This window comes from Cyprinus carpio, chromosome B8, assembly GCF_018340385.1.
Source record: "Cyprinus carpio isolate SPL01 chromosome B8, ASM1834038v1, whole genome shotgun sequence".
NCBI lineage: Eukaryota > Metazoa > Chordata > Actinopteri > Cypriniformes > Cyprinidae > Cyprinus > Cyprinus carpio.
In genome coordinates, this window is record NC_056604.1 from 7797390 (window position 1) to 7824758 (window position 27369).

Here is a 27369-nt window from a genome sequence, read left to right on the forward strand (position 1 = left end):
TTATGATCTTTCATTCATGCATCAGATTTCTTGTAATTTCATGGAAAATAAATAACGAATGCATGATGTATAGTACATCTTTAATGACTGAGATTCTGCATGCATAACATGATATTGTTACATAAATGCATTTGTTTGTGATAAAAATATTGAATGAATGTAGAACAGAAAGTGGTGAGACACTCTTGTGATGTCTTTTTATCTCTCTGTTTTTATGGATCAGTTGGATTAATTATTCTCCCCATGAAAAGAGGAGTGTCAACCTCATCGCTCCACAGTATCAGAACGAAGGGCTGTAGAGCTACAAAAGAAGAGAAAGAGCGAGAAAAAGAGACGCTTGTGGCTGCAGCGGCCTCCACTCCCTTCTCCGTCAGCGAGAGAAAGGCGCTGTGACGGGCGTCTGAGATGAATGATTCAGAATCCTCCGGAAATATTCCACACAAGTTTGGATTTGAGAAGAGCTCTGACAAACCTGAGGAGAAGAGACGAGAGGTTATGAGAATTAGGTCATGATTTACTCATCCACACTTGTTGCAAATCTGAATGCTGTTATTTTTTTCCCATGGAATACAAAATGAGAATTTTTAAACTGTATGTGCTTCCTTTTTCCATTCATTTCTGCCAAAAAGGAGTAAAAAGCACCAAAAAAATTATCACAAACATATAATAAAAGACATCTGAAGCCATATCATAGCTTTGAGTGAGAAACAGGCCAAAAAAAAAATTCTAAATATTTACAGTGAAATATTTCTCATTTCTGATTTTCTTCTCAGAAAGTTAATATATGACTTGGAATATCTTGTAGTGCACAATTTTCTGATAATATTTAGATTGTATGGAAAATGGGATTGTGTATGTATATATATATATATATATATATATAATATATATATATATATATATCTAGATATACTATATATATATATATATATATATATATATATATATATTTTAATTCTCCTTTTGTGTTCTACTGAGAAAATGGATTATAGATTTGGAACAAGATGAGTAAATGATGCAGCATTTGGGAGTAAATTAAGTGACTTTCTTACCCAGATTCCTCAGTAAGTCCTCCAGTTGTGTGTTCACTGACAGTTTAATTTTAGGCAGTATGACCTCAGCACTTTGGGATGGGATTTTATTCATCTCAGATACCATTGCTTCAATAGAATCTTTGTTTATATTATTCTCCATCAATACAAAGGATTCTTCTGACGTTGTGCGTGGGATCAGTATGTACAGGCTGTTTTTACCCGTAAGAGGGAACTTTCCAACCTGGAGAAATAGTTCTGCAATGTATGTGTTTGTACTTGTACAAACATGTACAAGTGCTTATAATTCATTCATAGGAAATGGTGTCATTTATGCAATGTGATTAATCACTGATAGTTTTCCCATGATAGAGCTTGATGAGACACGAATAAAGACTAGAGAAACTTGCTTTAGAATTATCTAAAAACATATTACATGGTTGCACTTTTTTAATAAATACATTTTTTTTTTTTTAAATATGGTGTACAAATTGGCTGAAATTCTGAAGAGAAAAAACAAACAATATTTTATATTAATTTGCCTTATAAACAAGATAAATCTATAATATAATGTAACTAAGTTAAGTATCTGGTTAATAATATCGGTATCAAGTCAAATGATCTCAAATGCACACAAAGGGCACCATTTCCTAATAATGACCTTTGTGCATTAATTGCGACACTTACCTCAGCCTGCAATTTTTTGTTGTAGCTCATTTGAAGGTTATACTTGGAGCTGTAGAGAACCTGCACTTCTATGACCTCACCTGAAAACTTCATGAAGTTTTCCATTTTTTTTGTTTTTTCAAAAACTGTCTTCCATTTACCTGTAAAGCACAAAAAAAATACAAACACTTTATGACAAGTGTCATAAAAAAATAAACAGGTACAGTATTCAGATATATAATGCCACTAACCATTAAAGTAGACAGCATTTAACAAAACAAACGAGGTGGTGGGATCCATATAATCAATTAACTCAGTGATTTTCTTGTTTGTCTCCTTTGCCACCCATTGATTGATGAGAATCACGTTTTGATTGCTGTCATTGGTCAGCTTCTCTGGCACGGCATCATAGAACTCCTTTGATTGGTTGAGAAAAGCTTCTGCCAACTGTTGCTCTATGTGGAAACAAAACTCTTCAGGCTATGGATATGACTGCAGTCTTAATTTAGGCAGTATCAAAATGAAGTCCAGTATAAGTGATTCCGATGTGATTGACAACATATATCCTTGTGAAAAAGAAGTGAGCCTAATTGTAAATAGTACAGTTCTTTTTCTCAAGGTGAGTGGTTGGCTAATGAGTGAGTTTTTACTGCGGCTACCTGGGGAATAAAAGATAGCAGAGGCCATTCCCAGTGTGCCTTTTATCTCTTTTTTCAGTTTCTTTGTCTCAGAATGCACACAGGAGAATCCTGAAGGAATCCTAAGAGCGCCTTCCAGCTGTGTTCTGGTCTCACCTCGAGCACCTTGGAAAGAGGGTGATGCAAAGAGAGAGAAGTTAGAGGCTCAGCAGCTCAACAAAGTACAATGTGTAGCCTTTTGGCGACTGTATGACGTTCCTCCATTATTTGTCTCACCCAATAGCAGGTTGTAAAGAGCTACAGCAATGCTGATTGGGGAGAAGATCAAGTTGGTTTGGGGTTTTGAGCCTTTAAGTTCGGCATATACAGAGGCGGAGAAGTCTTTGAGTGAATCCTGCAGAATTGCCTTCCCTGATCTGCTGTCCTGTTCCTCACAGTCCTCCCATGGGCCAGTGTGGCCAGAGCAGCGGGGCACAGGGGGGGCTAAGGAATAAAATAGGAGGTAAATGTTACCCTAAAAAATAAGTCATTTCTTTCCAAAAGGATGTGATTTGAGATATAAAAAAATAGATTATGTGTATTCCAACCAAAATACTCTGCTCTTAAAGTCATAATTTATGTAACCCTAAAAGAAAATCTCATTCCAATTACAGATAAAATGTTGTTTTACAGTAGATAACCCCTGAGTAAATTCATAAAATAACATCTATTTTAAAAAATAACATTTCTTTTTTTCTTTTATTCTTATATAGTAAGAGTAAAATTAAAACAAAATGTATATATTTTTTAAATATTTTCTTTATTTTATTCTTAATAAAATTTATTTTTGGTTTTATTTTATTCCTTAACTGTAGAAATAATATAAAAAAAATTTCCTGAATGTAATAATAAAATTAAAACAGGCAAAAATTATACATACATTTTATTTTAAAATTACATAATTTCTTTTTTTATTGTTAAATGTAAGAATCATTAAAACAAAATGTATTTATATATAAATAACATTTATTTTAAAATTTATGTTTTTTATTTAAAAAATATTTTTAAATTTAATTTCTAAATTGTAATTATAGTGTTAAAACATGCTTTTATATTTGTTTTCATTAATTATATTTTCATTTATAATAAATTTTCTTAATATAATAATAATAATACTGAAACAGAATTTATGCAGACATTTAATTTTAAAAAAATGTTTTTGTATTATAATACAATTAAATGTAAGAATAATATTAAAACAAACAGAATATGTGTGTGAGACTGGAGCACAAAACCAGTCTTAAGTCGCTGGGGTATATTTGTAGCAATATCCAACAATTCATTGTATGGGTCAAATCATTGATTTTTCTTTTATGCCAAAAATCATTAGGATATTAAGTAAAGATCATGTTCCTTGAAGATATTTTGTAAATTTCCTACCATAAATATATCAAAACTTAATTTATGATTAGTAATATGCATTGCTAAGAACTTCATGTGGACAACTTTAAAGGTGATTTTCTCAATATTTAGATTTTTTTTGCACCCTCAGATTCCAGATTTTCAAATAGTTGTATCTTGGCCACTGATCTATAATATAGAACATATATAGATATATGTCATATATAGATCAGTGATCTTGGCCAAATATTGTCCTCTCCTAACAAACCATACATCAATGGAAAGCTTATTCATTCAAATCTAAGTTTTAATAAAATTTGACCCTTATGACTGGTTTTGTGTTCCAGGGTCACACACACACACACACACACACACATATAATATATTTGTTTACATTTTATTATTCTTTTTTTAGATTTATTATTCGTAAGTTAAAACAAAGTATTTATAAACATTTTAATATATTGTCATATTTTTATGTATTTTATTCATTTTTTTACTAATAAAATATGACAATAACATTAAAACAGACAGAAAACGGCATTTTATATAAGTGTCTGAAAGGAGTACCTTCCACTTCCAGCTCCACTGACAGCATCTGAGATGTATTAGATATGACACAGTGGTACATCCCAGCATCTTCCTCTATGGTCTGACTAATTTTAATTGCCCAGTCCTGTTCTTTAGGGCTGCTGTTCCAGAAAATCCTCTGAGGTGTCTTGTCCTCCTCCTCCTGGTCATTTGTGTCTTTGTCGAGCTTGAGATCCACCATACCATTTTCTGTCTCTCGTTTCCAGACGACAGGAGGGTATACTGTCTCTCCGGAAGAGAAAAACCTAGCAGTCTTGCATGGAAGTGTCACATCATTCCCATATACTTCTTTGATGACCTGCCATTCCTGAAAGGGTGGGGGCACTAAGAAAAAAGAAAGGGTTCAGTTTGTTAATTGACCTCTGAGATTAAAAGTCAACAACGCAACAAAACCTTCTGACCTTTCACATGTATTGTGAATGTTCTGCTCAACCTCATCCGATCCTCCCCTTTATAGCCAGCATGAACACACTTGTACTGTCCTTCTTGGGTGATATCTATGTTTCTGAGGTTCAGGAGTTTTCCTTTTTCCTCAAGTGTGTGCTGCTCCTTTGTGTGAGCAGACGTGAAGCTCCAGGTGTATTTGGGGTCATCCAGCACAGGGGCATCATCAGGAAGACAAGAAAGGGGAATGCTGGAGTTTAGATGAACAGTGATGTCGCAGGTAGTCAGGGAAAGCTGAAGAAAGGGGAGATTGTAAACCCACCGTTAAAGTGTTGTGGTCTGTATGATATGAGTGTAGGGTGTTATATATGCAAAACCTCTTAAGGCAGTGAGGAACAGACTGACCTTTTTTTTTTTTTTAATTACACTGAATGAAGTCAAGCTAGTTTGGAACAATATGAAGGTGAGTAAAAGACAGGAATTATTTAATTGAACTTTTGGGTGAACTGTCTAGACACATCAGAAGTCATCCTGTTGTTGTTAAGAGGTAATCATTTTTATCCTTACTATTAAAGTTTTTATTTATATTTATAAATAGTTTTATTTTCCGTTTTAATTTAAATTTGTGATTAAAATATAAATTAGATTTTTTTTATTTATAATTGTATTTTTTGGTGTGGGTTTTTTGTCTGTATAATTGTAAATTATTTAGTTTTAGTTATTTTAGTACATCAAGTTAAACTAAATGATGTTGGCAACTTGAGAGAGAGTAAGTTCTATGGTTTTAGTTTTAGTTAACTCTCTGTTTTGCAAATGCGGAGGTAAACTATTTGCTTGACTTAGACTTATGATCAAGTAAACAGAAGAAACCGGAAAACTATTTGCGCCAAACTTGAGACAAATATTTGTTTGTCATTATTTTGTTTGTTGTTATTTTTATGATTGAAAATAATTTTATATATATATATTTTATGTATATGTACATTTGGACCACGTCCAAAACAGATCTGGGCGGGGCATCTGTGTGCTGACGCGACGCGACGCGAATCGCGATCTGTGGGATTAACGCGACGCGACGCTCGTGCCGTGCCTTGTATAGACAATAAGACGGAACAAGAACTTGGTAGTGAAACGAAAATAGTAAAAGTAGAGGATTGATTATTCACAATTTATAAAAGGTCACTTGAAAATGTTCATTTTACTACCACAAAATATTGTGTAAACGTCCTCATTTTATGATTAATTTACTTACTCCTGCACAGAGCAACAGCAGGACAAGAAACATGGTGTTGAATTCAGTCCTGGAGAGAAAAGAAAAACAAATCTGTAAGTTAAAGTCTCAACACATACATCTCTTATTTAGCATTATGTCTAAATAAAACCCTCACTATACTAAAAATGAAACATGAAATGCATATAAATATAATTTCAAGTAGCCTAAGCAGAGAAAAAAACGTTTATATTTATATTCAGTAGCCTACAATATAGCTTATAGGCCTGGTGGTGATTTCTAATATCTACTGTGAGAGACGAGAATGGGAATAAAAAGCAAATTTCTTTGTCAAAATAAAAATCAGTTAAGAAAAACAACTTACGCAGATATAATTGCAAATGGAAAGAAGCTTCAAGCCCATGAAACGTCTGCCTGTTTGGGGCTTCTGTCTGGTCCTCTTGCTGTTTTCTTTCCCCTCCTTATTGGTAAATCATTACACAGATGTTTGCTAACATGATAATTCTTTATGTACATAGATCCTTGATAGAAATCTGACTGATTTACGGAAAATCACGTCCAAAGTCTCTTTAACAGATAAAAAATAAAAGTGGGCCGTGTAACATTAGTCATGTTCGTTTTAAACAGTTCATGCATGAATTTTGTAATCTGTTGTTAATTGCATTAACTTAAAAAAAGTCAAATTACCTCAACTGTTTACCCAGTACACAATTTCCATATAAATAAATATATATATATATATATATATATATATATATATATATATATAACATATATATACATACAGTAGTCAACATTTGAAGTGGATCAAAAAAGTTAATCAAAGTTGTCCTAAGACAAGAACACATTTTGTTTTTGGTTTTAGGACAACTTTGATTATATGTTTTTATAGTATTCAACATTTGAAGTGTGTGTGTGTATATATATCTCACTTTATTGACTCATACAATGTTTTTTTGCCTATAAAAGGACTCAGTTTTCCTTTTAATTTGCTCACAAGGTCAAGATGCTTTAGTCAGGTTTGTCTGTTTACATGCTTTGACTTTTCTAGTGGAGTCGGAAGGTGAATATGAATAGATTATTCAAATACAAATTAATTCAGACGTTTCAGATGAAAAATTGCCATTTGTGTCCCTGCACCTCTATGTCTGAAGAGTTTTCTCAAAGAATAACTAGCAGTGAACATTTTATTCAGGTATGCTTTCTGACGGTTACTACTATTTCACCAAAGCTAATAGTAGTTAAATATGTTTCTGATAGAAACTTTAGCAACTTAAAGCAACAACAAAATGGACAATGTTGCTTGGTCTTTTTTTTTTTTTTTTTTCAGAGCTAAAAGGGCATGTTTATCCTGACCACAGTGCCCAGGAGATTTGGTCCATCTCCAGAACGGGGGAGTGAGCCGTATTATCGGACTCTGACGCAGAAGGAAAAAATTAATATTGTGATGTCGACTATGTTTCTTATCTAAGGGCCCAAGCAGCTGTAAGTTTGTCTCAGCATTATAAAACCATCTCCATCTCTCACAAATGTGATGCTGAGACTGCAAAAATGGTCAAGGCCTGGGAAACACATTTGTTGAAATTCTACACTGTTGGTTACAAGTTTCAGTTTCTTCCTGACATATCAAGAGTGACATTCACTACAGTTCAAAAGGGGTCACTAAGTTTGTTTGTTTATTTAAAGAAATGTGTACTTTTATTCAGGAAGAATGCGTTAAATTGATCAAAAGTGACAGTAAAGACATTTCTAAAGTTATATTTCTATTTCAAGTAAATGTTCTTCTGAACTTTTTATTCATCAAAGAATCCTGAAAGAAAGTATCAAAAATAAACTGTTTTCAACATTGCTAATGTTTGCTGGCCACCAAATGAGAATATTAGACTGATTTCTGAAGGATCGTGTGACACTGAAGACCGGAGTAATGATACTGAAAATTCAGCTTCGTATCACAGGAATAAATTACATTCTTAAATATATTACAATAGAAAACAGTTATTTTAAATTGTAAAAAAATATTTCACAAAATTACTGTTAATGAATGAGTCTTCTTTAGAAAACAAATAAACAAACAGACAAAAAATTACCAATCCCAAACTTCAGTTGTAGTGTAGCAAACTTTTCATCTGCAATAATCACTGGTGACGATTTCACAATCACAGTGATGCAAATGATGCCAGAGCCCTCGAATTATGAATATCTTTTTGGTATAAAACTTCATACATTAATAAAATCAACAGACTGTATGCCAGTTTACCTTAAAGAGCAGATCATGTGTGTAAATCATGCTCTCTCTCTCTCTCTGTGTGTGTGTGTGTGTGTGTGTGTAGATGTGCTGTGTCTTGGAAGCCCAGATTTGTCACCTGTGAAACTCCAGATAAACTCTAGCAGGACTCTTATCACAGCTCAAGGACAGAGTGGGGCGAGAAAGAGCGTTTTCATCTGGACAAACCTCTCATAGAACGATACATGACTAACTTTGAATATCTCTGCCCTGTTTCGTTACCCGTGTTACACTCATCAGCGATTTTACATGAAGAATCTCCAAGGTGGGGAGTAATTCCAGTAGCCTTTATTCTGTTCTGTAATATTAAGAGGTTAACAAATGACATGTTAATAGTCACAGCGGTTCACAGAATTTTATCATGACAGTGAACAACAATTACAATTGTAATTAGTAATATACATGTGTGTGTACAATGTCAAGTATCTATGTAATGACTAGTTGATCTTCATAAAAGTTGATTTTAGTAAACATTTCTCCTTTTAAATATGTAGATCAGTCTTAGACTTTATTTATGCTTTACCTAACAATGCTTTAAACATCTTTGAACATTTTTTTTTTTTCTTTTTCGCCGTCCTTGTTCGTCTTGCTTGTTTTTAACTCTTTCGTCACTGCTGCTCTACTGCAATGTAAAAAATGCTGCCTGCAAAGCTAAAGACCTTTGTGTAGAACATCCAAGTCATAACACCAAACTTCACCAATGCATACCAAAAAGAAACTTATTCCATGTTTAGATAGTGATAACACACCAAGGCTGTGGTGATATTATTTATTCCCTGTAAACAGACTAATGTTCTTGCCTTAGAGGTCACTGGGACAATGTCTAATAATCCAAAAAGAATCTTAGAAACATGCAGCTTTCAGGAGCTCTCACTAGAATATCTAGAATCTGTCTTTATGAATCGTTTAAAATAGAGCTGATCTGAGTATGTCAGAATATGATGGCCATTAGCATGAAAAAAAACAGCATGGTATCCTCACAGTTTTCTTTTATTTAAAATTCTTTACAAATCTGCTTTAGATACATATTTTACAAGGACCAGAAAACTGTTATCTTATAGAACATAAATTAAACATAAAATATATGCACTTACATCAGTAATCTTTCATTAAAAATGTGACATTTACATTCAAAATGACTTACCTCAGCCATCATAGAAACACATTCAACTTTAACTTGCTTTGAACTCATTTACCCAAAGACAGAGGGATGCTGAAAACAAAACTGAATGGAAAAATACAATTTATCTTGTATTCAGCATATGCTTAATGAAACTAGTACAGCCCGTGAGAGTTCAGGTACACCCTGCTCTTCACTATTTTATGTCATCTTAGGCATGTTGTCCTCTAGTTTCTCTTACATAGTGTTTATACATCTGCCAGGAAAGAAGTGTCTTTTTTTAGTGAAGGAAGGTGATTCATAGGATCCACACAGATCCAAAATGAGCCAGGACTACCGGATGTGGGGGAGAAATGTTGGTCTTGATGTCATTCTCTCAGTGGAAGGTTGCTGCTGTGTTGAGGAGGGTTGGTTGGTTAGTAAAACTGAATCTCTGGAGTTCCACTGGTAAAGCGTCCGCTCTCTGAGTCTTTGAGAAGCAGCGTCCTCATCTCTGTTCATCTGTGCATGCTTCTGGTATCGCTGCTGAAACACCAGCCAAAACTGATCTTCCTGCAACAAACAGAAAACGACAAGTGTGTATAATTTAAGCAATTTGCTGGGTTTCAAAGTTGGAAGGTTTTGTTTGCTGGAATTGGCAGTATTATTACGTGTGACTCATACAACACAAAAGGTTCATTTCTGAACAATATCCCGAAGCCTTTTTAAACATAAAACTGAACAAGAACTATTTATCAAGTTCTGTATAACTCACACACAACATTCTTGTGAAATCATATGTGAGGAATAAACTGGGATTTGTGTCATTATTCACTGAAAACAGTGTTATTATTGTTAACTAAAACTATTAAAAACAGATGTTAACTGAAATAAAATAGTGTAATTTTTTTATATATTGTTAGATGAAGAATTTAAATGAAAATTAGAAATGTTAGCAGCGTGGGGGGCAACTATGTGAAATAAAAGAAGATTTAAGTCGAAGTACTAAAATGACTAAAACAATAAAGGTTAAATAGACACAAAAAAAGCACTTTTGCATTTTGAAGCTCCCGCTCCCATTCACTGTGATTAAATGAGTGAGTGACCATTTTTACAGAAGAAAGTCAAATGGACTATTTTTATTTTTTGGGTGAACTTTTCCTCTATGCTTTACAAAGGCAAATCAGGTGAATGGGATTTGTATGTGTATCTGTGGAGTTGAAGTCTCACCGGAGTCTGCTGCAGAGATGCAGGGATGTCACGCCGCAGCCTCTTGGGTTTGGCACAATATGACTCCAAATGCTGGAGGTCACAACCACGCACACAACACTGCTCTACGATCCCTTTCCCACGAGAGCGGGGGCCGCCGCTACGGGCTGCTCCAGGTTTGCCTAACCACCAACAGACACGAAGCAAAATGCTTTTAATGCCAGTTACATTCATGTGAATTAGCTGCAACTATCAAACTGCCAATATGGGGTCATGCAAAATGTGCCATAATGTTCCTTTTAAGAAAAGGAGTGCAAGAGAATGAGAAAATGTGAGCAAAAAGTGTCAAGGTGGCCTTGGATACAGAACAGGGTGAAAGGGCCTCAGTTAGGAGAAATAAAAATGTTGATATCAACAACCGCAAATCAAGAGTACATGTTGGTGTGGTGACTTATATTGTCATTTATTAAATGTTTAATGTAACTTCATACCACCTACAACAGCAGTCTGTTACTGTTTGCTATTGGTTGGTTGATCTGCATCAACACCATAATGATAACAGCTTGACTTGATAACACTTTATCTTCAGGGCAAGGCCACTTTTAATACACTGATATTAAGTGTTATGAATATGATATGGTGTTATGAGTGAGCTTAATGATTTTGAGACATGCAAGCCACTGTGTCCCCACCAAATGGTACATGATAAGTAACCATGTCAGGATTTGTCCCACTTTCAGCACATGCATCTTTAAAAATACAGGACAAGAGAAGTGTAAGATGAAGTTTGTAGCTGACTCTAACCTCTGTAAAAGCCACGGTCTCCACACACAAACTCCAGGTCAGCAACTAGTTCTCGTCCACAGCGTGCTTTGGCAGCCTCGCCAGCATCTGGCAGGATCAGGACGCAGTACAGGGAATAGAGGACACACACACTTCGCCAGCTGGGCACCTGCTTCACCAGAAACAAACAAACTCTCAGCCACCTGCATCTTATCAGACAGATACACTTATTTTTGTCAAAGCAATGGATACAATTCTTGATGGATGACACACTGAATAAATTTTGTTTTGCAAACCTTACTGATTTGAAAGCATGCACGAAAATTCCAGATGCAAGATCCTTCAAATGCAAAGTTTCCATATTGCTTTACACTTAAAAATAAAGCTTCCAGTGATTCTATAGAACCATTTTCATTCCCCAAAGAACCTTTCAACAAACAGTGCTTTTTTTCTGTAGAACTTTTTAATAATGCTTCTGTGGCTCAGTGGAAGAGCATTGTTAGCAGCGCAAAAGTGGGTTCAATTCCCAGGGAACACACATACTGATAAAAAAATAAATGTATAGCCTGAATGCACTCTAAGTCACTTTGGATAAAAGTGTCTGCTAAATGCATAAATGTAAAGGACCTTCTTCCACTAGAAAGAACTTTTTGTGTAATTGAAAGGTTCCAATGATGTTCAGGTTCTTCATCAGTTCCAAAAAAAAGAACTTTTATTGTAAGAGTGTACACAAAAAGCTGCTGACTCAGAAGATGACCTTTTGCAAAAGCTTAAACTGTTATAACCTTTTGATATGATGGCGTGGATTGCAGATCTATATTTTTCTACATCCCACATGACAAATTGACGTCATAATAGCTCCCTGACATGCAAACCTGCATTGGAGGCAGTAATTGTTACTCACACAAAGGTAATTTGACTCATCCATGGAAACTAGTCATTTAGTCTTAGTTTTACACATTTAACTTACCTTAGTGATTACTTTTGAGTCTTAATGCCTCAAGATTGAGTCTCAAGATGAGATAAAACATCAGCATGAAGTGGTCTTTGCTACCCTAATTCTACACCCAGATAACATGCAACAGGTGTAATCGTCCTAAGTTTTAAAGTCTGATCCTAGTGCGTCCCATTTCAATGCAGTTTTTCAATGGAAGTGCATGTGGAGTCTTACCTTCAGGAATTCTCTAAGCATCTGAAGGCATCTAGCATGGCAGGTAGGCATTCCGTCGGATGGCATGACTTTTTTCTCAAGGTTTGGTCTCTCTAAAGAGCTACTGACGTTCTTACTCCGGTGTGCTCTTATAGGAGGACCAGGAGGGGACGGGCCAACAGCACACACACACACACACACACACACACACACACACACACGCGCACGCACGGATACATCCTACCCTTCCTCTACAAACAGACAGCTCCTAATCACAAAGCTTGTCTTTTACTGGAGATGCATGAAACTACAAAAGAAATCTGATTAATAAACAACTACAAAAGAAATCTGATTAATAAACAACAATAAACCAAAACTGACACTCTCATGTCTATCATTTAATGCTCAGAAATTTAAAAGGGATGAATTTATCTGACAGATATTGTTCCTTTAGATGTGCAAGCATATACAGGTTTGAACTGTCATCATTATCTTATATAACGTTGGTTTCAAGATTTTCTGCAGCATGACATTGAAATCCATCTTAAGAGTGACGACAATGGAGGAAGAAGTTATCATGAGTATATCTCAGCAAGAAGCCAGTTAAGTGATTTTGGAGTGTGTAGGTTTGAGCTGAAATGATAAATGAAACAAAGATAGATGTAGGAACGCACTTGCAACGCTTACAGATAAAATAAAGACAAAACGTTATGTTAACAGTCAGACGTGTGGGAACATTATTAACTTGAGGTACGATGTACAGCAGTTGGTTTATGAAATGAAATGACTAATGCTCAGTATGACATAAAACCTTTTATTTGAACTGAGAATTCATGTATAATAATTTCAATTTTAGAAGCTACAATGAAATAAAAAATTAAATCCAAACCAATTTTGTGGTAACTGTCCAAAACCAAATTATTCACTTTATTTATTGCACAAACACATTATGTTCATAAATCTCTGCTAACATCTTTTTTGCCATAAATATTTTATTTAAATGACAGTATTTGTGCTATTAAATAATAAACATTTGAATTAACAAACCTACTCATCTTAAAGTGATAGTTCACCTAAAAAAAATGAACATTTTGTCATCATTTACTCACCCTCAAGATGTCCCAACGCTTTATGAATTTCTTTCTTGTCTGATGAACACAAAAGAAGATGTTTTGAAGAATGTGGGTAACCACACAGTGGCTCGTGTACTATGTCGGCCAACGGGGACCAGCAACTACCCACATTCTTCAAAATGATCTTCTTTTGTGTTCAGCAGGAGAAAGAAATCAATACAGATTTGGAACAACCTGAGGGTGAGTAAATGATGACAAAATATTCATTTTTGGGTAAACTCTTCCTTTATGCTGTTCACATAAAACGATGCACTAGGAACTTGTATACCTCCTGAACAGACATCTTTGGCGCAGTCTGATCCTCTAAATCTGATCCGCAGGCTTTGCGTTAAAGTTGCTGAGCGCGGCTTCCTTCTGTCTCAGCCGAGCTCGTAGGTGGTTGATTCTCTCCTCCTGCGCCAACTGTTCAAAATCAAATGCAAAACAACTCTCAGCCCTGGGGAGCAATGCGCCCTCTAGACGCTCATTGTCATCCTCATGCATCTCTCTTTCTCCTCCTGCTGCTGCTGCTTCAGGCTGTTCTGAGATGACAGAAGCCATGTGGATGATCTGAGGCTGCTGGAGGAGAGTAGGCTGGGAACTAGACGTCTCCTGATCCTCAGGAGGTTTGGGTGGGCTACTCAGTGACCTGGACTCATCTTCCTGTGAATTCAAAGGCAAAATTCATTAATAAATATGAGATCACAAAGGTTTTGAAACGGCACTAATTACTTAATCACTGTTTTTATACAGATTTAAAAGTACTGTAAGGAAAAATCTATGTCCTCCTGACCAAGTGGTCAAGGTTTGGCTGGTTTGCATGGACTTGTTAGTCCCTGGTGGTAGATGTCATAACTGCACTATCATATCATGTCCATCTTCAAAACTAGTTTAACACAGAGTAAAATAAAAGATTAAATCTTGACCTTTTGAGACTCTTTGTCTTTACAGCATCGCTCAGGCATTTCTTCAGAGACTTTGTGCAGAAGTGGTGAAATCTGTATGTTAATGTCAAGATCTTTGACTGGAGTCTGAACATCCTGTCTCTGTCGATTGAGAGGAGACATGCAAAAACCAGCAATTCAATAAAAATCTGTATCAAAACCTAGAGCAAACAATGCACAATACATTACAAAAAGTAAAGTGAATAACTAAAAAATAGTTAATTTTTCTGAACATTTATAGCAATTTAAAAATGATCATTTATGTAGAGGCGTAAACAGCTTTGAATTGTCATCATGATCATATTTAGACCCACCTGACACTAAAATAAATCTTAAGAGTGATGATAGGAGAAAGAAGTTATTATGAGTATCTCTACAGAAGACAATACTGTCTTTGTTCAGTTCAGTCTAATAACAGTGTCAATGTTGCAAAGTTAGTGTCATTATCCAGCTTATTTCAGTTCAAATTCTGTTCTCATCTGACGCCGTCAGTGCAGCTAAAAGAAAAGTTCACCCAAACATAAATATTCTGTCATCAATTATTCACCTTCAAGTTGTTCCAAACCTGTATAAGTTTCTGTCTTCTGTCAAACACAAAAGTCTATATTTTGAAGAATGTTAGTAACTAAATAGTTGCAAGTAGCTACTGACTTTCACAGAATACTATGAAAAAAATACTATGGAAGTCAACTGTTTGGTTAACAACAATCTTTAAAATATTGACTTTTGTGTCAGAACAGAGGTAAAAATTAAAATAAAAAAAATCATACAGATTCAACTCCATAAGGGCGAGTAAATGATGATAAAGAACTGCATTTTTGGGTGAACTATCTCTTTTTTTTTAAAAAGTGCAATTTAAATCCCAAATGAGAATCAAATCACATTTATACCTCCTGGCATTTAAAACTTTTTCAGCACAGACTATAATAAACTATAATAATAAAAGCGGGAAATGTCCTACCTTGCTCTGTTGTGGTCTGGGTGAAGAGTCCGGAAGCGGTTGCGCCTGACAGCTAGGTGTATTTATTTGGTTCTGTTTACTAGGAGAAACAGGACACACACCTAAAGGTGCTGAGGGAGAGTTTTGAAATCTCACGCGCCTGCAACGTGCCTTCCTCACTGAGAGGAAGATCTGGCCATTATACACAATAATAGCATTTTGCCGAACAGATTGTCTGATGCTGGGCAGAGAGGCAGCATCATTTTCCAGCCCTGAAAATTTTATTTTAGGCTTGTGTGTTTTTAGAATTGTTCTTAAGACCTTAAAGGCAGTGATGCTGGAACTCACAACAGGCAGTGAAAACTGGCCCGGAGTTATTTTGGAGACCAGTGGCCTCTGGATCAGCGGGACCGGTTCTCTGCGGTCCTTGGCCACAGCCACTTCTTCTTCTCGCAGCTCAACCGGACAGATCCACGTCACTGTCTTCGGCATCTGTTTCTCTGATCCATGCGGAAACAGAGCGACACTGATCTTCCTAGCTGTGGAGCTGGACAGAGACTGCAGAGGCATGTTTTTGACACATGCTTCCTTGGGAATGTAAACCACAATGTTCTCCATGCAAGAGTTTGAACCTGTAGGATTGGTTGAATAAAGCCTTCATATTGTTGCAATCTGTTGTTTTATGTATGAATATATACATTTACTTTTCATCTGTATATTTTGTTTCCACTAAATAATTAACATGTGGAGGTGGCAAACTGAAACTAAACATCTTAGCATATAAACTACGTTACATAAGTTAAATACAAGTGCCTTTAATAATAAAGTTAAAATAGTAACCATCCTAGTTATTTCAATTTGTTGTTAACGTTGCGTTACTACTATTGTATGTAACGTAAACAAACAAAATGATAGAGAGATGATTTTTAAAGAGAACGCGGTATTAATGTATGGTATTTTTTTCTGAAATTATCGTTACCAAGTTGAACTTCCTGGATTTATCCTAAAGAACGATCAACGACCTGACAAACACATACAGGAAATAAACGCCAAACCACACTAAAAGCAAAGGTTGTCATGTAACGTTACCTAAAACAGGTCACTTGGCTCGAAGTATAAGCGGTAAGTTACATTCATGTCTTCACACCAAAGACAACTTTGATTCACGCCCAGGTTTCCCACAAAACGAAACCAGTTTCTTTTGAACGAATGCAGCCAGGTTCAACTCCTTGCACTCAGGGAGGACTTCCGGAGTTTGTTGGCAAAATAAAAGTCGACAGCGGACAAAAAAATCAAACAGTTGGTGATTTTTTTTTAGTGAATAGTTCATTATTATGCAATTTACCAATTTATTAACTGGTTGTTTGTAATAACTTTTATTAACTACATTAATGTCCACACAAATCCACGCTGTGTTTATCAAAATACTTTGATTTATCATAAGCACGCTCTGCTGTCAGCTGATGTTCCTGCTCTTGATGTTTTTTATCATTCATCATCTGGAGGAAAAAACAACATAAAAACTGAAACGTAAAACAAATAATATAAAAAAATAAGCAATACAAGAAAAATAATTTAGATGATTATTAACGTTATAATACGCTATTATTATACAAACCGTCCTCTGTAATGTATCATGTTGGCTATTATTAATGTGTTTTCTTCCATTTGACTATTCAAACGTGTTCTTTGTAAACTGCATCTCGTTTAGTTATTATTATTTATATTTAACTTTATTGTAATTGTTATCTTATTCTAAACATATACAATGAAGCGATGCAAAAATGAGTTTACCTTCAAGTATGACAGCAATGAATCAGTCTCTGGCAGAGTATGTGCAGTTCTATGACCCATGGAAAAATGCAGTGTTATGCATAAATTTATGATAAATCATGCAGATATTTACTTACTTTGGATACAAGTTTAAAAGATGAAAATTAAAGGGTTCCACATGATCTGATCAAAAATCTTTGCTTGTGTGTCTGAACATTTTCTATACCAGGGCATTAAACTCAGTTCCTGGAAGGCTGCAGCCCTTTTTTTATTATTATTTTATTTTTATTTATTTTTTTCCAAATAAGCCTGAAGGACATGATAAGCTGGATCAGGTGTGTTTAATTAGTGTTGGAGCTAAACGCTGCATGACTGTGGCCCTCCAGGAATTAAGTATTCTAAGATTTTCCTCCACTGGTTAGATTTTATTTTATTTATGCTGCCGATATATGTTCTGTAATTTCATTTCCTTTTTTTAATTGGACATACACATCACACTCTAACACAGAAAACAGAGAGAGAGGAACGTGTGGAACCAATGAGAACATAGACACGGATTTTAACAACAGCAAACAAACAAACAAATACACATACATACAGACTTACGTCATACATACAAACATACTTAGTGATATAAAGTATCATAACTGGAGTATAGTAACTGTAATATTAATTGTCATAGTTTTAGCAGAAATATAACCACTATAATATTTGGAACAATAATGTTATTAACTAAAAGGCGAAAGGAGTAATCCCCAAATAAACATCTTTTTGTACACTTTCATTAGGCTCACAGTCTTTAAAATCTTTAGTCAGAGTCCACGCCTACACACACGTAGAGTCATCTCATCGTTTTGGGTATTTCTTTTGAGTGCAACATACTGTATGAGAACATAATCGGTCACTTTCATGCGGAGCGGGATTGTCTTTGGGTCACACAAGATACTGTAAAGAACCACTGAAACATTTTGAAGCAGTGAATCTGTGATAGTGATAGGAACAAAGATTAGGTACGGAAACAAGCGTTTCTCCGTCTGGCTGGCAGTCTCAACCGGCTGACCTCTGACCTTCAGAGGCACGTCTCCAGGCTGTGCAGAGGGCTCACGGGGCAGGGAGAAACACTCGAGCCCAGGTAGACGCGGCTCTCGGCGGCATTGTTGTTGCAGTTGAGGGTGACCGGCAGACTCTGCTGTCTCAGCGGGCGAGACGGGTAACGGGATCGCGGAGGCCTCTGGGGCCCCTGGGGCTGAGAGTGAGGGCCGGGGTGACGAAGCGCCACACGCACATGGTTATGGTTGGAGCGTTCCGATTCGTCGTCCACGTCTGTCTCGTCGATCAAGGGGATGTTGTGGACCGAGTCTGTGATGATGAACTCCGGGTGCGCCTGGAAGTCATGAATGGAGTTCCGCGACTCGGGCCGGTCGATGCCGTCATACAGGGAGCTACGGAAAGCTTTCACCACCCGGATCTATACATCAAGGGTGCAGGGTAGGAGATGTCAAAGGGAAGAAAATGGAGGGATCAAAGGAACAGAGAGGTGGAGAGAAGTTTAGTCCCCCTTTTGCACTACTCGCACACTTCCAGCTAGCTGTGCTGCGAGAACTGAAAGTTTCACATCCATTAAGGCCTTTGGTGCAGTAGGCCTTTGAAAAGAAACAAAACTCCACAGCCATTCTATAGGCCTCTATAGAATGACGCCCAAAAACAATCATTGAAACCCAAGTTGTAATTACAAGAGGAAAAGGAAATCTCAAGATAATACACAAGACGGCAAACACAAATAGTTCCAATAAAACGGAAGGATACCATAAATATTATGAATATGATCTGTCAAAGCAGCCTTAGCCCCCTGTCTGCCTTTCATTTAATACAATTTCAGCTTTATTAATGATCATGATCAAAAAGTTTGACTTTTTTTAACCTCTATTTTATGAGCAGAAAGGCATGTCAAATTAGTGAGCATAAAAAATGAACAGATAAAAAAAATAAAGAAAACAATAAAATGCATGTATGTCTGCAAAGTTCAAAAACGAATTACAACTTTCACTGTTGCCAGTTCAATACCAGGTGATTAAAATTCATGGAACACTCTAAGAAAACAAAAAAAAGAACACATGCAAACAAATGACATTAAACACCAAGAAAACAATGATTTTGAAGGAACACACGCCACCATGTGGTAAAACACACACATACATGAAGTGTACACAGTACACACACAGAAAACACACACTGAAAGTGAGGTTTACACTACACGGCTGTGCACAGAACGCACAAACACAAAAACATACAGGAAATAAAGACATGCATATTCACATACTGTTGGTGTTGACAAATTCTGTAATACAGATATAATAGTCTTGAAAAAACAGATTGCATTAGTTACTGTAAGCATTATTTATTGTTCTGACATCATCAGTTTTCTATTTGTTACATTTATAGGGTATATTTGTAAGCCTTTTGAAAATCCACTTTCAATAAATCAATGGAAAAAAAATTAAACAAAGCAAAGTATCTTTGATTTTATTAGCTTATTCTAATACAAGCACAAATTAGCAGATCTTGATTGCCTTGTTTTTGTGGAAAGAAAAACCAAACTCTCTATGCCCTCAAAAGTATGAACACATTAAATGGGACTTGTCTCCCATGCAACCATGCACAATAATTCAAGATTCCTCTTCCCGTTCATGCATAGCATGCAAGTACACATTCAATAGAAAAAAATATCCGTAAAAACATTGATCAAAACGGTCCATGTTCCTTTTTCTGACATCCTCGTTCTTGTCATGTGTGATTATACAGCAGCCATGGTGAAAAATCGTTCTTGTGTGTGACCATGCATGTCGGACCATCACATTCATCGGACGTAAGGCTTTTTTTCCCGCTCTCTGCATTCTACATGCATAGCCAAACCACGTTCGGGAATGACCACAAAGCAATGTGACTGACAGAGGGAGGGGACTTCACAACATGGACACATAGCGCTTCTGCGGATTTGTTTTTCCAAAGAGCCATTCGTTTTGAGGTTCCTGCTTTTTAATTTAAAGCTGTTTTCTTTGTTACGCAGCACTGACATTGTAAACTTTCGAGTATAAGGCCCAGAATTTGTAATGGTTATGATATCAAAGAGGGTAAAAAAAATTGTGAATTAACTGCAGTGAGGAATCGGCTAGTCTTTTGTAATTCAGGCACTGGATGGAAAAACAGAAAAGGGATTGTGTTTGAATAGCTCCAAACACATCACATCAGAACTCCTCATGACAGACGGCAAGAGAAGGGAGGTGAAAGACAGACCTTTGAAGGATGGAGGTCTAAAACTACAGCACAAATCATGTTCTTTTGTTGTGGCGTGATGGCCAAACAAAAGCTTTTGAGAAGCAGCCCTCTTGTGCAACATCACCAAGGCATATCTACATTATTTTGCGAAACTATAACAATACGAATTTGCTGGAACCTTTCTTTCTCTGTTATATTTAATCTAAGATAACAGCACAAAATGCTAAAGATGATGAAACAAGAAAAAGACAAAAAAAATTAAAACAGAAAAAAACAATATACCGGACAAGATTGACAGGACAGGACAGGATAAGACACAAAAAAAACCTATGTTGAAAATAGGAGGACAAAACAGATTTCATTTTTAAAGGTTCATAAATAAAAGGAACTGAAGATTAACATTGAAGGGGAAGTGATAATGAAACTAGGGGGCATTCCAGCTGGGCTAATGCTCGGTGGTCTCTTTGAAGGGATTTGGAAATGCTAAGACGCAGCTGTTTTCTTTAGACCACAGAAAAGATCGCTTCTGGTACCTGGAGGGCAATGTTGATGTTATATTTGGTGCATTAAACCCTCATAAACAAATCACTGTCTGTGAGAATGGCTTTCAAGAAGACCATGTCCAAAACTACAGCAGTTTAGTGACAATAAATCATAGCAGCAAATAGTAAGAAAGCTTTTCTTATGTGTAGAAACTCAAGCAGCAGCAATTAGCAGGACATTTTCATTAGATGTGGCAGGTTATAACCCAAAACCTGTGAAGAGAGAAAGAAGAATCTGAACAAGGCGCACAAAGACAGAGCAAGAAAACACGGCACACCGTAAGTATGCTTTTTGTCCTGAACGGGATAGAAAAATGTTAGCATTATCAATGCTAATATCCCCAAAATGAAAATGGCAGCAGAAACCATTATGGGCTTATACTCGCAGGTTTACAACAGTCAATCTTTTGCTTTCATTGTTCCCGTGTTGTCAAACAGATCAAACATCTCCACTTTAGTTTCTCAATTCATTTCAACTGTTGATTGGCTCTTTCGAGTGAAATTCTGGTAGCCCTTTATGGCAACATTGATTTGAGTTTGAATTATTGGCAAAAATCAAGCAACGGGAGAATCAAAAAAAAGGCAACAAGAAAAAGAAAACCAAGCCTTATCTTGGCAGCACCAAGCCAGAATTAAACAGCAAGAGCAAGAAATAAGTTATGAGGTAGCAAGGAAGGAGGAAAGAAAGAAAGAAAGAGAGAAAGGCCACAAACGAATGAGCGAAACAAACTAAAAAAAAAGCACATGTAGAGAGATGAAGCAGATGCTCCAATAATAATCTGCTCTCTCTCTCTCTCTCTCGCGCACACACACACACACACACTCAACATTCAGCAGACTAGTTGCGTTTGAAGGCAGGCAACAATGCACGTGTGTGTGCGTGTGTTGGTGTGTATGCTAGCCATCTGAGTGCATGGGCTCTACGAGGTGCCGTTAACGGAATGTAAGGACTCACTCCCGGGGGCACCAGTTGCATTGGCAGTGGAGAGAACTACGTGAGAGGGAGTAGAATTATTGGTTACGTCATGGAGTTGGCTGAGCACTGAAGAGCGGCGTCTCACTGCACCCTGAAACGAACCACTTCTCTTGAAGGTACTCACTACCTCCATCTGCAGGAGAGAGAGAGAAGGACATCACACAGACAGGCGAATGAGCTTCATGAAATGAATGAGATGGGGCTTTAATCACTTGAGGGGGTTTTGGGGAGGAACGGCTTGCAGGAAAACAGCATTTCATAATTTGCCAATGTGTGTGCCAACCAACCAGGGTGTTTCTTCAACTATGAGCACTTTATTGATTTTTATTAAGGCTAATAATTTTAATTTTCTAGTTGTTATATGAAACATTAAAACTACTGGATCATTTTTTTTTATTGTTTCACCCTTCAAAGAGCCCAACTTTCAATCTTAAAATATAGAAATACATCATAAAAGTATTATAAAATTTTTAAAACTATTAATTTGTGAAATAATCAAATATTTTAAATATTTTTAAATAAATATTACTTTTTATAGATAGATAGATAGATAGATAGATAGATAGATAGATAGATAGATAGATAGATACAAGTGTCAGTGAAAAGCATGGTTAAAATAATGAGAAATATAAGACATGATGTGTGAAGAAAATACATTTATTTTTTATATTAGGCTACTTTTTTATTAGCATTTCCAATCAAGCTGTAATTTTTTAAAATAATGTAAATAAAATATGAAAATATTTAATTTTGGATACATAAATTGCTACCTGAAATTTTACAAAAAGAATTAAAATGTCATTTCTACCACAAAATCTTATCAAACAGTTAGAGATGTGGTGAAAATTACATTTGTTGGTTTGGAAAGTAAGTGCAAAAGTCCCTATACTTGAAGAAACAGGTAACACTTTAATATAGGGACCAATTCTGACTATTCAATTAGCATGACTTTTATTAATATATTGGCATTTTATTGGTGCTTATAAAGCACATATGCAGGACCATTTTCTACATCCCTAATCCTACCCAATACCTAAACTTAAAAACTATTAATAAGGAGCAAATTATGAGTTCATTGAGGCAAAAGTCATAGTTAATGATTTGTTAATAGAGAGAATTGGACCTTAAAATAAAGTGTGACAAAGAAACATTGTGTATACAAACCATGATAATATTTATAAGTTCAAAAAGGCCAATAGTAGTTACCAAAGAGCGACATAATACACGGAGACGCTAGCAGCAGATCAAAAAGGTCTCAATAAAACAGAGTGATATAGCAGCAGAGAGAATAAAGGATGACGTGAGGAAGAGAGAGAAGTTAAGATTTACAACACAGAAAGCTTGTTAAATAATAATATTTCATCAATTTATAAAGGCGGGTGAAGAAAGAAAAGTATGTTTGAGTTATGAGAAAAGTAAAGTTCGAAAAACGTGTCCAAACTACAGCATGTGGCACAGAAGGCATTTGGTTTATTTTAAGGCAGTATGTGTCTATGTGCAAACAGCTGTCCCTGTCGAAACAACGCAAAAGCAACGTTAAACCAGACAGGACTAGACAAAGCCTGAACGTCACCTGAGTCTGAATTCGGTTGAGTCCTCTGAACCACAGGATCTGTCCTCGTCTCAGCTCTCTCTCGGCATGGTCAATCTCATCCTCATCCTCAGCTAGATCCTCATCCATGATCTCGTCTGGATCCGGCCCATGGCCCGCTTCTTTTAGACACTTCAGCTGATGTGTTGGCACTGATGCTATCACCTAGAGAGAAACCAATAAAATGAAGTACAACTAAAGCTGATAGTTTTTGAAAGTGATTTTCAGTGAGACCATCCAGAGTGGAAAAGCAGTGGAGCACTTACCTGTCCCCAGATCAGCTCTCCCATTCCCACAAACAGGCACCAAAGCCACTGCTCCACATTTAAGGGGGAACAGCTGAAAGGTTTCCCACCAAACTGCACTATCACAATCTACAAATCATAAACAGAGATATAGGAGTGGGGTGGTTTACTTTTATCTGTGTGTAAGGCACAAATGCATTAAATTGTACAAATATATATGATGGAAAGTGTATATTTGAAATGTTGTTTCCATGTGTTTTGAAGTTTTTAAGCATTATTTGTGTCCTTGCTTAATAATATTAGCATATTAGAAAGATTTCTGAAGGATCATGTGACACTAAAGACTGGAGTGATGATGCAGAAAATCAATCTTTGCCATCGCTGAAATAAATTACATTTTAAAACTATATTAAAACACATGCTACTATATTGTACTACAATATTACTATTTTTACTGTATTTTTGATCAAATAAATTCAAAGAAAGAGTAAGCACGAGAGACTTCTTTCATAAACATTTACAAAAAACAAACCTTTTTTTTTTACAGTTGTGTATATATATATGGCATTTAGTTTATAAGTAGAAACGGAAATCAATGAAATTCAAACGAAGATCTGTATGGGTTCACCTGTATTGCGAAGGTCCCCAGCACAATTGAACAGAAGATGGGGTTTGAAAAGATTCCATCAAACACGTTCCTCTCTCCGTGGATCTTACGGGCATTGATCTCATTGAAGAGTTGCATGAGGACAAAGGTGTTAAAGATGATGGTGTAGTGCTCGGAGGGAGGAGAGTGAAGTGGAGCGTTACGTCCACTGTCTATGTCAAAGATCTTCTCACCTGAACAAAAGGTCAGGAAAAGATGACATGAAAATACAATATCAACTGAAACCAAAAAATTAAAACAATATATAATGTTGACTATTACTAATTTGACATGGGGGTAAGTGATTAATTTGAAAACTTTCATTTTGGGGTGGAGTATCCCTTTAATTGTGCAGCCTTGTAGATTTCAGAAGTCAACAGAGCTTATGTATCTATCAAATCCTTTGACAGAAACAGTGCACAAAGTACCGTACCTACAAAGAGCAGGGTGAAGATGATGATGAGCTGGAAAACTGCATGGCCAAGGATGTTCTTCATCATGGTTCTGGATATGAGGGGGTTGTTTCGGCCGTAGGGCTTCCTCAGGAGCAACGCTTCAGTGGGTGGCTCTGTGGCAAGAGCCAGAGAAGCAAATGTGTCCATGATCAGATTGACCCACAGCATCTGCACAGCCTTAAGGGGTGAATCCTACATACACAAAAACAGACCAAAAAAATAAAAAATAAAACACAGTTTAAATGTCAGGTTATATTAGTGCATATATACACTACCATTCAAATGTTTCAGGTCAGTAAGAAATGTTTTTGAAAGAGGTCTCTTAAGCCCACCAAGGTGGAATTTCTGTGATCACTAACAGTAAAAACAGTAATAAAGCATTATAACCATTTTAAAACGGGTGTTTTTTATTTCAGCATATTTTACAATTTTAATTGATTCCTGTGATGTTAAAACTGAATTATCAGCAGCATTACTCTTTAGTGTTATCCTTCAGATCTTTCAGAAATCATTCTAAAATACTGATTTGGTGCCCTTGAAAATGGTTGTGCTGCTTAATATTTTAGTGCATATATATACTGTGTGTGTGTGTGTGTGTGTGTGTGTGTGTGTGTGTGTGTGTGTGTGTGTATGTATGCATGTACCTGCGTGATGCAGGCACCAGTGAAGGCTACTATGACAGCCACCACATTCACTGTGAGCTGAAACTGTAAGAACTTGGAGATGCTGTCATACACATTCCGTCCCCACATCACAGCCTTTACAATGCTAGAGAAGTTATCGTCCGTCAGGATGATGTCAGAGGCCTCCTTGGCCACATCTGTACCAGCAATGCCCTATGCAAACCGGAGAAATCGATTAGTATTTTTTGGAGCATTTAGACATCTTTAAATCTGGTATGTTTCAATTTAACATTACATTTAAAAAATAAGAGTCACAATTTTGTTTTTACTCTTTTTGCATTCCCAATCTGTGTATACCAGTTGATATGCACTGCATCTCATATTAACTTTTCCATTTAACGTGACGTGTGGTTTGAAGGATGAAGGTTTTATTCTAATCAAAGAAACAAACTTTACTGTCAACCAAACCTGAGCCAAACCAAAACTTCTAGTGTAAAAGCAACATTCATGTGCAATGAATATCTCATATTTAGCTTCAGCTGGGTTTATCTTTACACTATGTGTAACAGAACCTCAAAAATAGATGGCAATGTTTCACATATTTAGTGGCTGGATCTTCTCACCATTGCAAACCCCACATCAGCTTTCTTAAGAGCAGGTCCATCATTTGTGCCGTCACCAGTGACTGCAACCACCTGCCTTTGTTCTAAAATGGTGCTATCTATGATACCTGAATACAAGACACACACAAAAGAAAAAATCCTAATAATCGATTGAAGACCAAAATATCTTTAATGTAAAGTTGGAAAAAATGGTTAGAAAACCATTATCGACATCAGGAAGAGCTTGTTATCTCTCCTCAAGTCAGCATAAATGTCATCATATCACTTTACTGTACTGTATTGTACTGTATGTGATTATATGAGTTAAAGACATAATGGAGAGGTAATCATCCCCATAGGAACAAGGTATGAACTCAACTGATGAAGAGACTCACCTTTGACTAGTGTGTGTTTGTCCGTAGGGGAGGAACGAGCAAGAACTCTGAGCTTGGGCCAAACTTTGTCAATGAGCTCTTGCTCAATCTGCAACAAAAAAAAAACACCACCATACGACGACCATTATAAAGTTTGCAGTCTGTAGAATTTTTTTTATTGTTTTTAAAAAAAGACTCTTATGCTCACCCAGGATGAATTTACTTTATCACAATACAGTAAAAACAGTAATATTATATTATATTAATATTATATTAATATAATAATAATAATACTGAAAGATTATAATTAAAATATTATTTTAAAGATTATAAAATGCTGTTTATTCCTGTGATGGCAAAGCTGAATTTTCAACAGTCTTTACTCCAGTCTTCTGTGTCACATGATCCTTCAGAAATTATTCTTATATGCCGATTTATATAGAAATAGTTCCTGCATAAGTCCTACAAAACTTGGAAGCATACCTCTCCTTTCTCATTTCTGATTCGCCTGTTGAATTCCTTCCCTTCCATACACAGGAAGTCGTCGCCAGGATGGATGATGCCACATTTGGCAGCAATGGCACGTGCAGTGTTTATGTTGTCACCCGTCACCATACGCACAGTGATGCCTGCTCGTTGGCACTTCCTGATGGCTTCTGGGACCTGATTAGAATAATAATCAGCAAATCAGAACAGATATCAATATCATAATTATGCATCATATACAGCATTTTAAGACTTCTTATGATTAATCATTTTCAGAAGTTATGTTCAGGGTATGTACAGTTTCTTGGGTAAATAGAAACTAAGAGTACACAGACATC

The 27369-nt window shown here is 36.1% G+C and overlaps 4 protein-coding genes across 17 annotated transcripts in view; all 4 read right to left on the bottom strand.

Annotated features, from left to right (window-relative positions):
- Window positions 1-63: 63 nt before the first annotated feature.
- LOC109068760 (plasma protease C1 inhibitor-like) lies at window positions 64-6443 on the bottom strand. The gene is made up of 10 exons (XM_019085499.2): window positions 6286-6443; window positions 5943-5991; window positions 4708-4984; window positions 4286-4630; window positions 2612-2818; window positions 2357-2500; window positions 1949-2152; window positions 1719-1858; window positions 1053-1275; window positions 64-472 (listed from the first exon to the last, which is right to left on the bottom strand). The coding sequence occupies exons 2-10, from the start codon at window positions 5973-5975 to the stop codon at window positions 213-215; spliced, it is 1833 nt and encodes a 610-aa protein (XP_018941044.2). The 5' UTR covers window positions 5976-5991; window positions 6286-6443; the 3' UTR covers window positions 64-212.
- Window positions 6444-9179: 2736 nt separating this feature from the next.
- On the bottom strand, window positions 9180-13051 carry LOC109068761 (insulin-like growth factor I). 3 transcript variants are annotated; one of them, XM_019085501.2, is made up of 4 exons: window positions 12468-13051; window positions 11318-11465; window positions 10535-10695; window positions 9180-9877 (listed from the first exon to the last, which is right to left on the bottom strand). In XM_019085501.2, exons 1-4 carry the CDS (start codon window positions 12531-12533, stop codon window positions 9659-9661), a joined length of 594 nt encoding a protein of 197 aa, XP_018941046.2. In that variant the 5' UTR covers window positions 12534-13051; the 3' UTR covers window positions 9180-9658. The 3 variants fall into 3 exon arrangements, with proteins under 3 accessions (XP_018941046.2, XP_018941047.2, XP_018941045.1); XM_019085502.2 differs by having other exon boundaries at window positions 11318-11468; XM_019085500.2 differs by lacking the exon at window positions 12468-13051 and having other exon boundaries at window positions 11318-12235.
- Window positions 13052-13246: 195 nt separating this feature from the next.
- On the bottom strand, window positions 13247-16699 carry LOC109068762. The gene is made up of 4 exons (XM_019085504.2): window positions 16532-16699; window positions 15464-16074; window positions 14485-14604; window positions 13247-14221 (listed from the first exon to the last, which is right to left on the bottom strand). Exons 2-4 carry the CDS (start codon window positions 16058-16060, stop codon window positions 13883-13885), a joined length of 1056 nt encoding a protein of 351 aa, XP_018941049.1. The 5' UTR covers window positions 16061-16074; window positions 16532-16699; the 3' UTR covers window positions 13247-13882.
- A 457-nt stretch (window positions 16700-17156) lies between these two features.
- The window catches only part of LOC109068745 (plasma membrane calcium-transporting ATPase 3-like), a 29141-nt gene continuing 18928 nt past the window's right edge, over window positions 17157-27369 (bottom strand). For 4 of the 12 annotated variants that reach the window (XM_042729469.1, XM_042729473.1, XM_042729471.1 and 1 more), the window contains 10 exons: window positions 27029-27208; window positions 26567-26654; window positions 26193-26299; window positions 25591-25782; window positions 24925-25138; window positions 24474-24685; window positions 23867-23974; window positions 23583-23765; window positions 22056-22142; window positions 17157-18683 (listed from right to left, as the gene is read on the bottom strand). In XM_042729469.1, coding sequence (XP_042585403.1) covers window positions 18285-18683; window positions 22056-22142; window positions 23583-23765; window positions 23867-23974; window positions 24474-24685; window positions 24925-25138; window positions 25591-25782; window positions 26193-26299; window positions 26567-26654; window positions 27029-27208 — 1770 coding nt within the window. In that variant the 3' untranslated portion in view covers window positions 17157-18284. The other 8 variants (XM_042729472.1, XM_042729475.1, XM_042729474.1 and 5 more) reach the window with 4 other exon arrangements.

Excerpts from the sequence above, each read along its gene's own strand:
- LOC109068760 (XM_019085499.2), bottom strand. The coding sequence starts at position 5,975 with ATGTTTCTTGTCCTGCTGTTGCTCTGTGCAGGA. Across the intron at positions 2,153-2,356 it reads TGCTATCTTTTATTCCCCAG|AGCAACAGTTGGCAGAAGCT; the intron begins GTAGCCGCAGTA and ends GTTTCCACATAG. Across the intron at positions 1,859-1,948 it reads AAATGCTGTCTACTTTAATG|GTAAATGGAAGACAGTTTTT; the intron begins GTTAGTGGCATT and ends TGTGCTTTACAG.
- LOC109068761 (XM_019085500.2), bottom strand. The coding sequence starts at position 11,657 with ATGGAAACTTTGCATTTGAAGGATCTTGCATCTGGAATTTTCGTGCAT. Across the intron at positions 10,696-11,317 it reads AGACCGTGGCTTTTACAGAG|GCAAACCTGGAGCAGCCCGT; the intron begins GTTAGAGTCAGC and ends GTTGGTGGTTAG. Across the intron at positions 9,878-10,534 it reads CATCTCTGCAGCAGACTCCG|GAAGATCAGTTTTGGCTGGT; the intron begins GTGAGACTTCAA and ends TGTTTGTTGCAG.
- LOC109068762 (XM_019085504.2), bottom strand. The coding sequence starts at position 16,060 with ATGGAGAACATTGTGGTTTACATTCCCAAGGAAGCATGTGTCAAAAAC. Across the intron at positions 14,605-15,463 it reads CCAGACCACAACAGAGCAAG|AGACAGGATGTTCAGACTCC; the intron begins GTAGGACATTTC and ends CTCAATCGACAG. Across the intron at positions 14,222-14,484 it reads AAGACAAAGAGTCTCAAAAG|GAAGATGAGTCCAGGTCACT; the intron begins GTCAAGATTTAA and ends TTGAATTCACAG.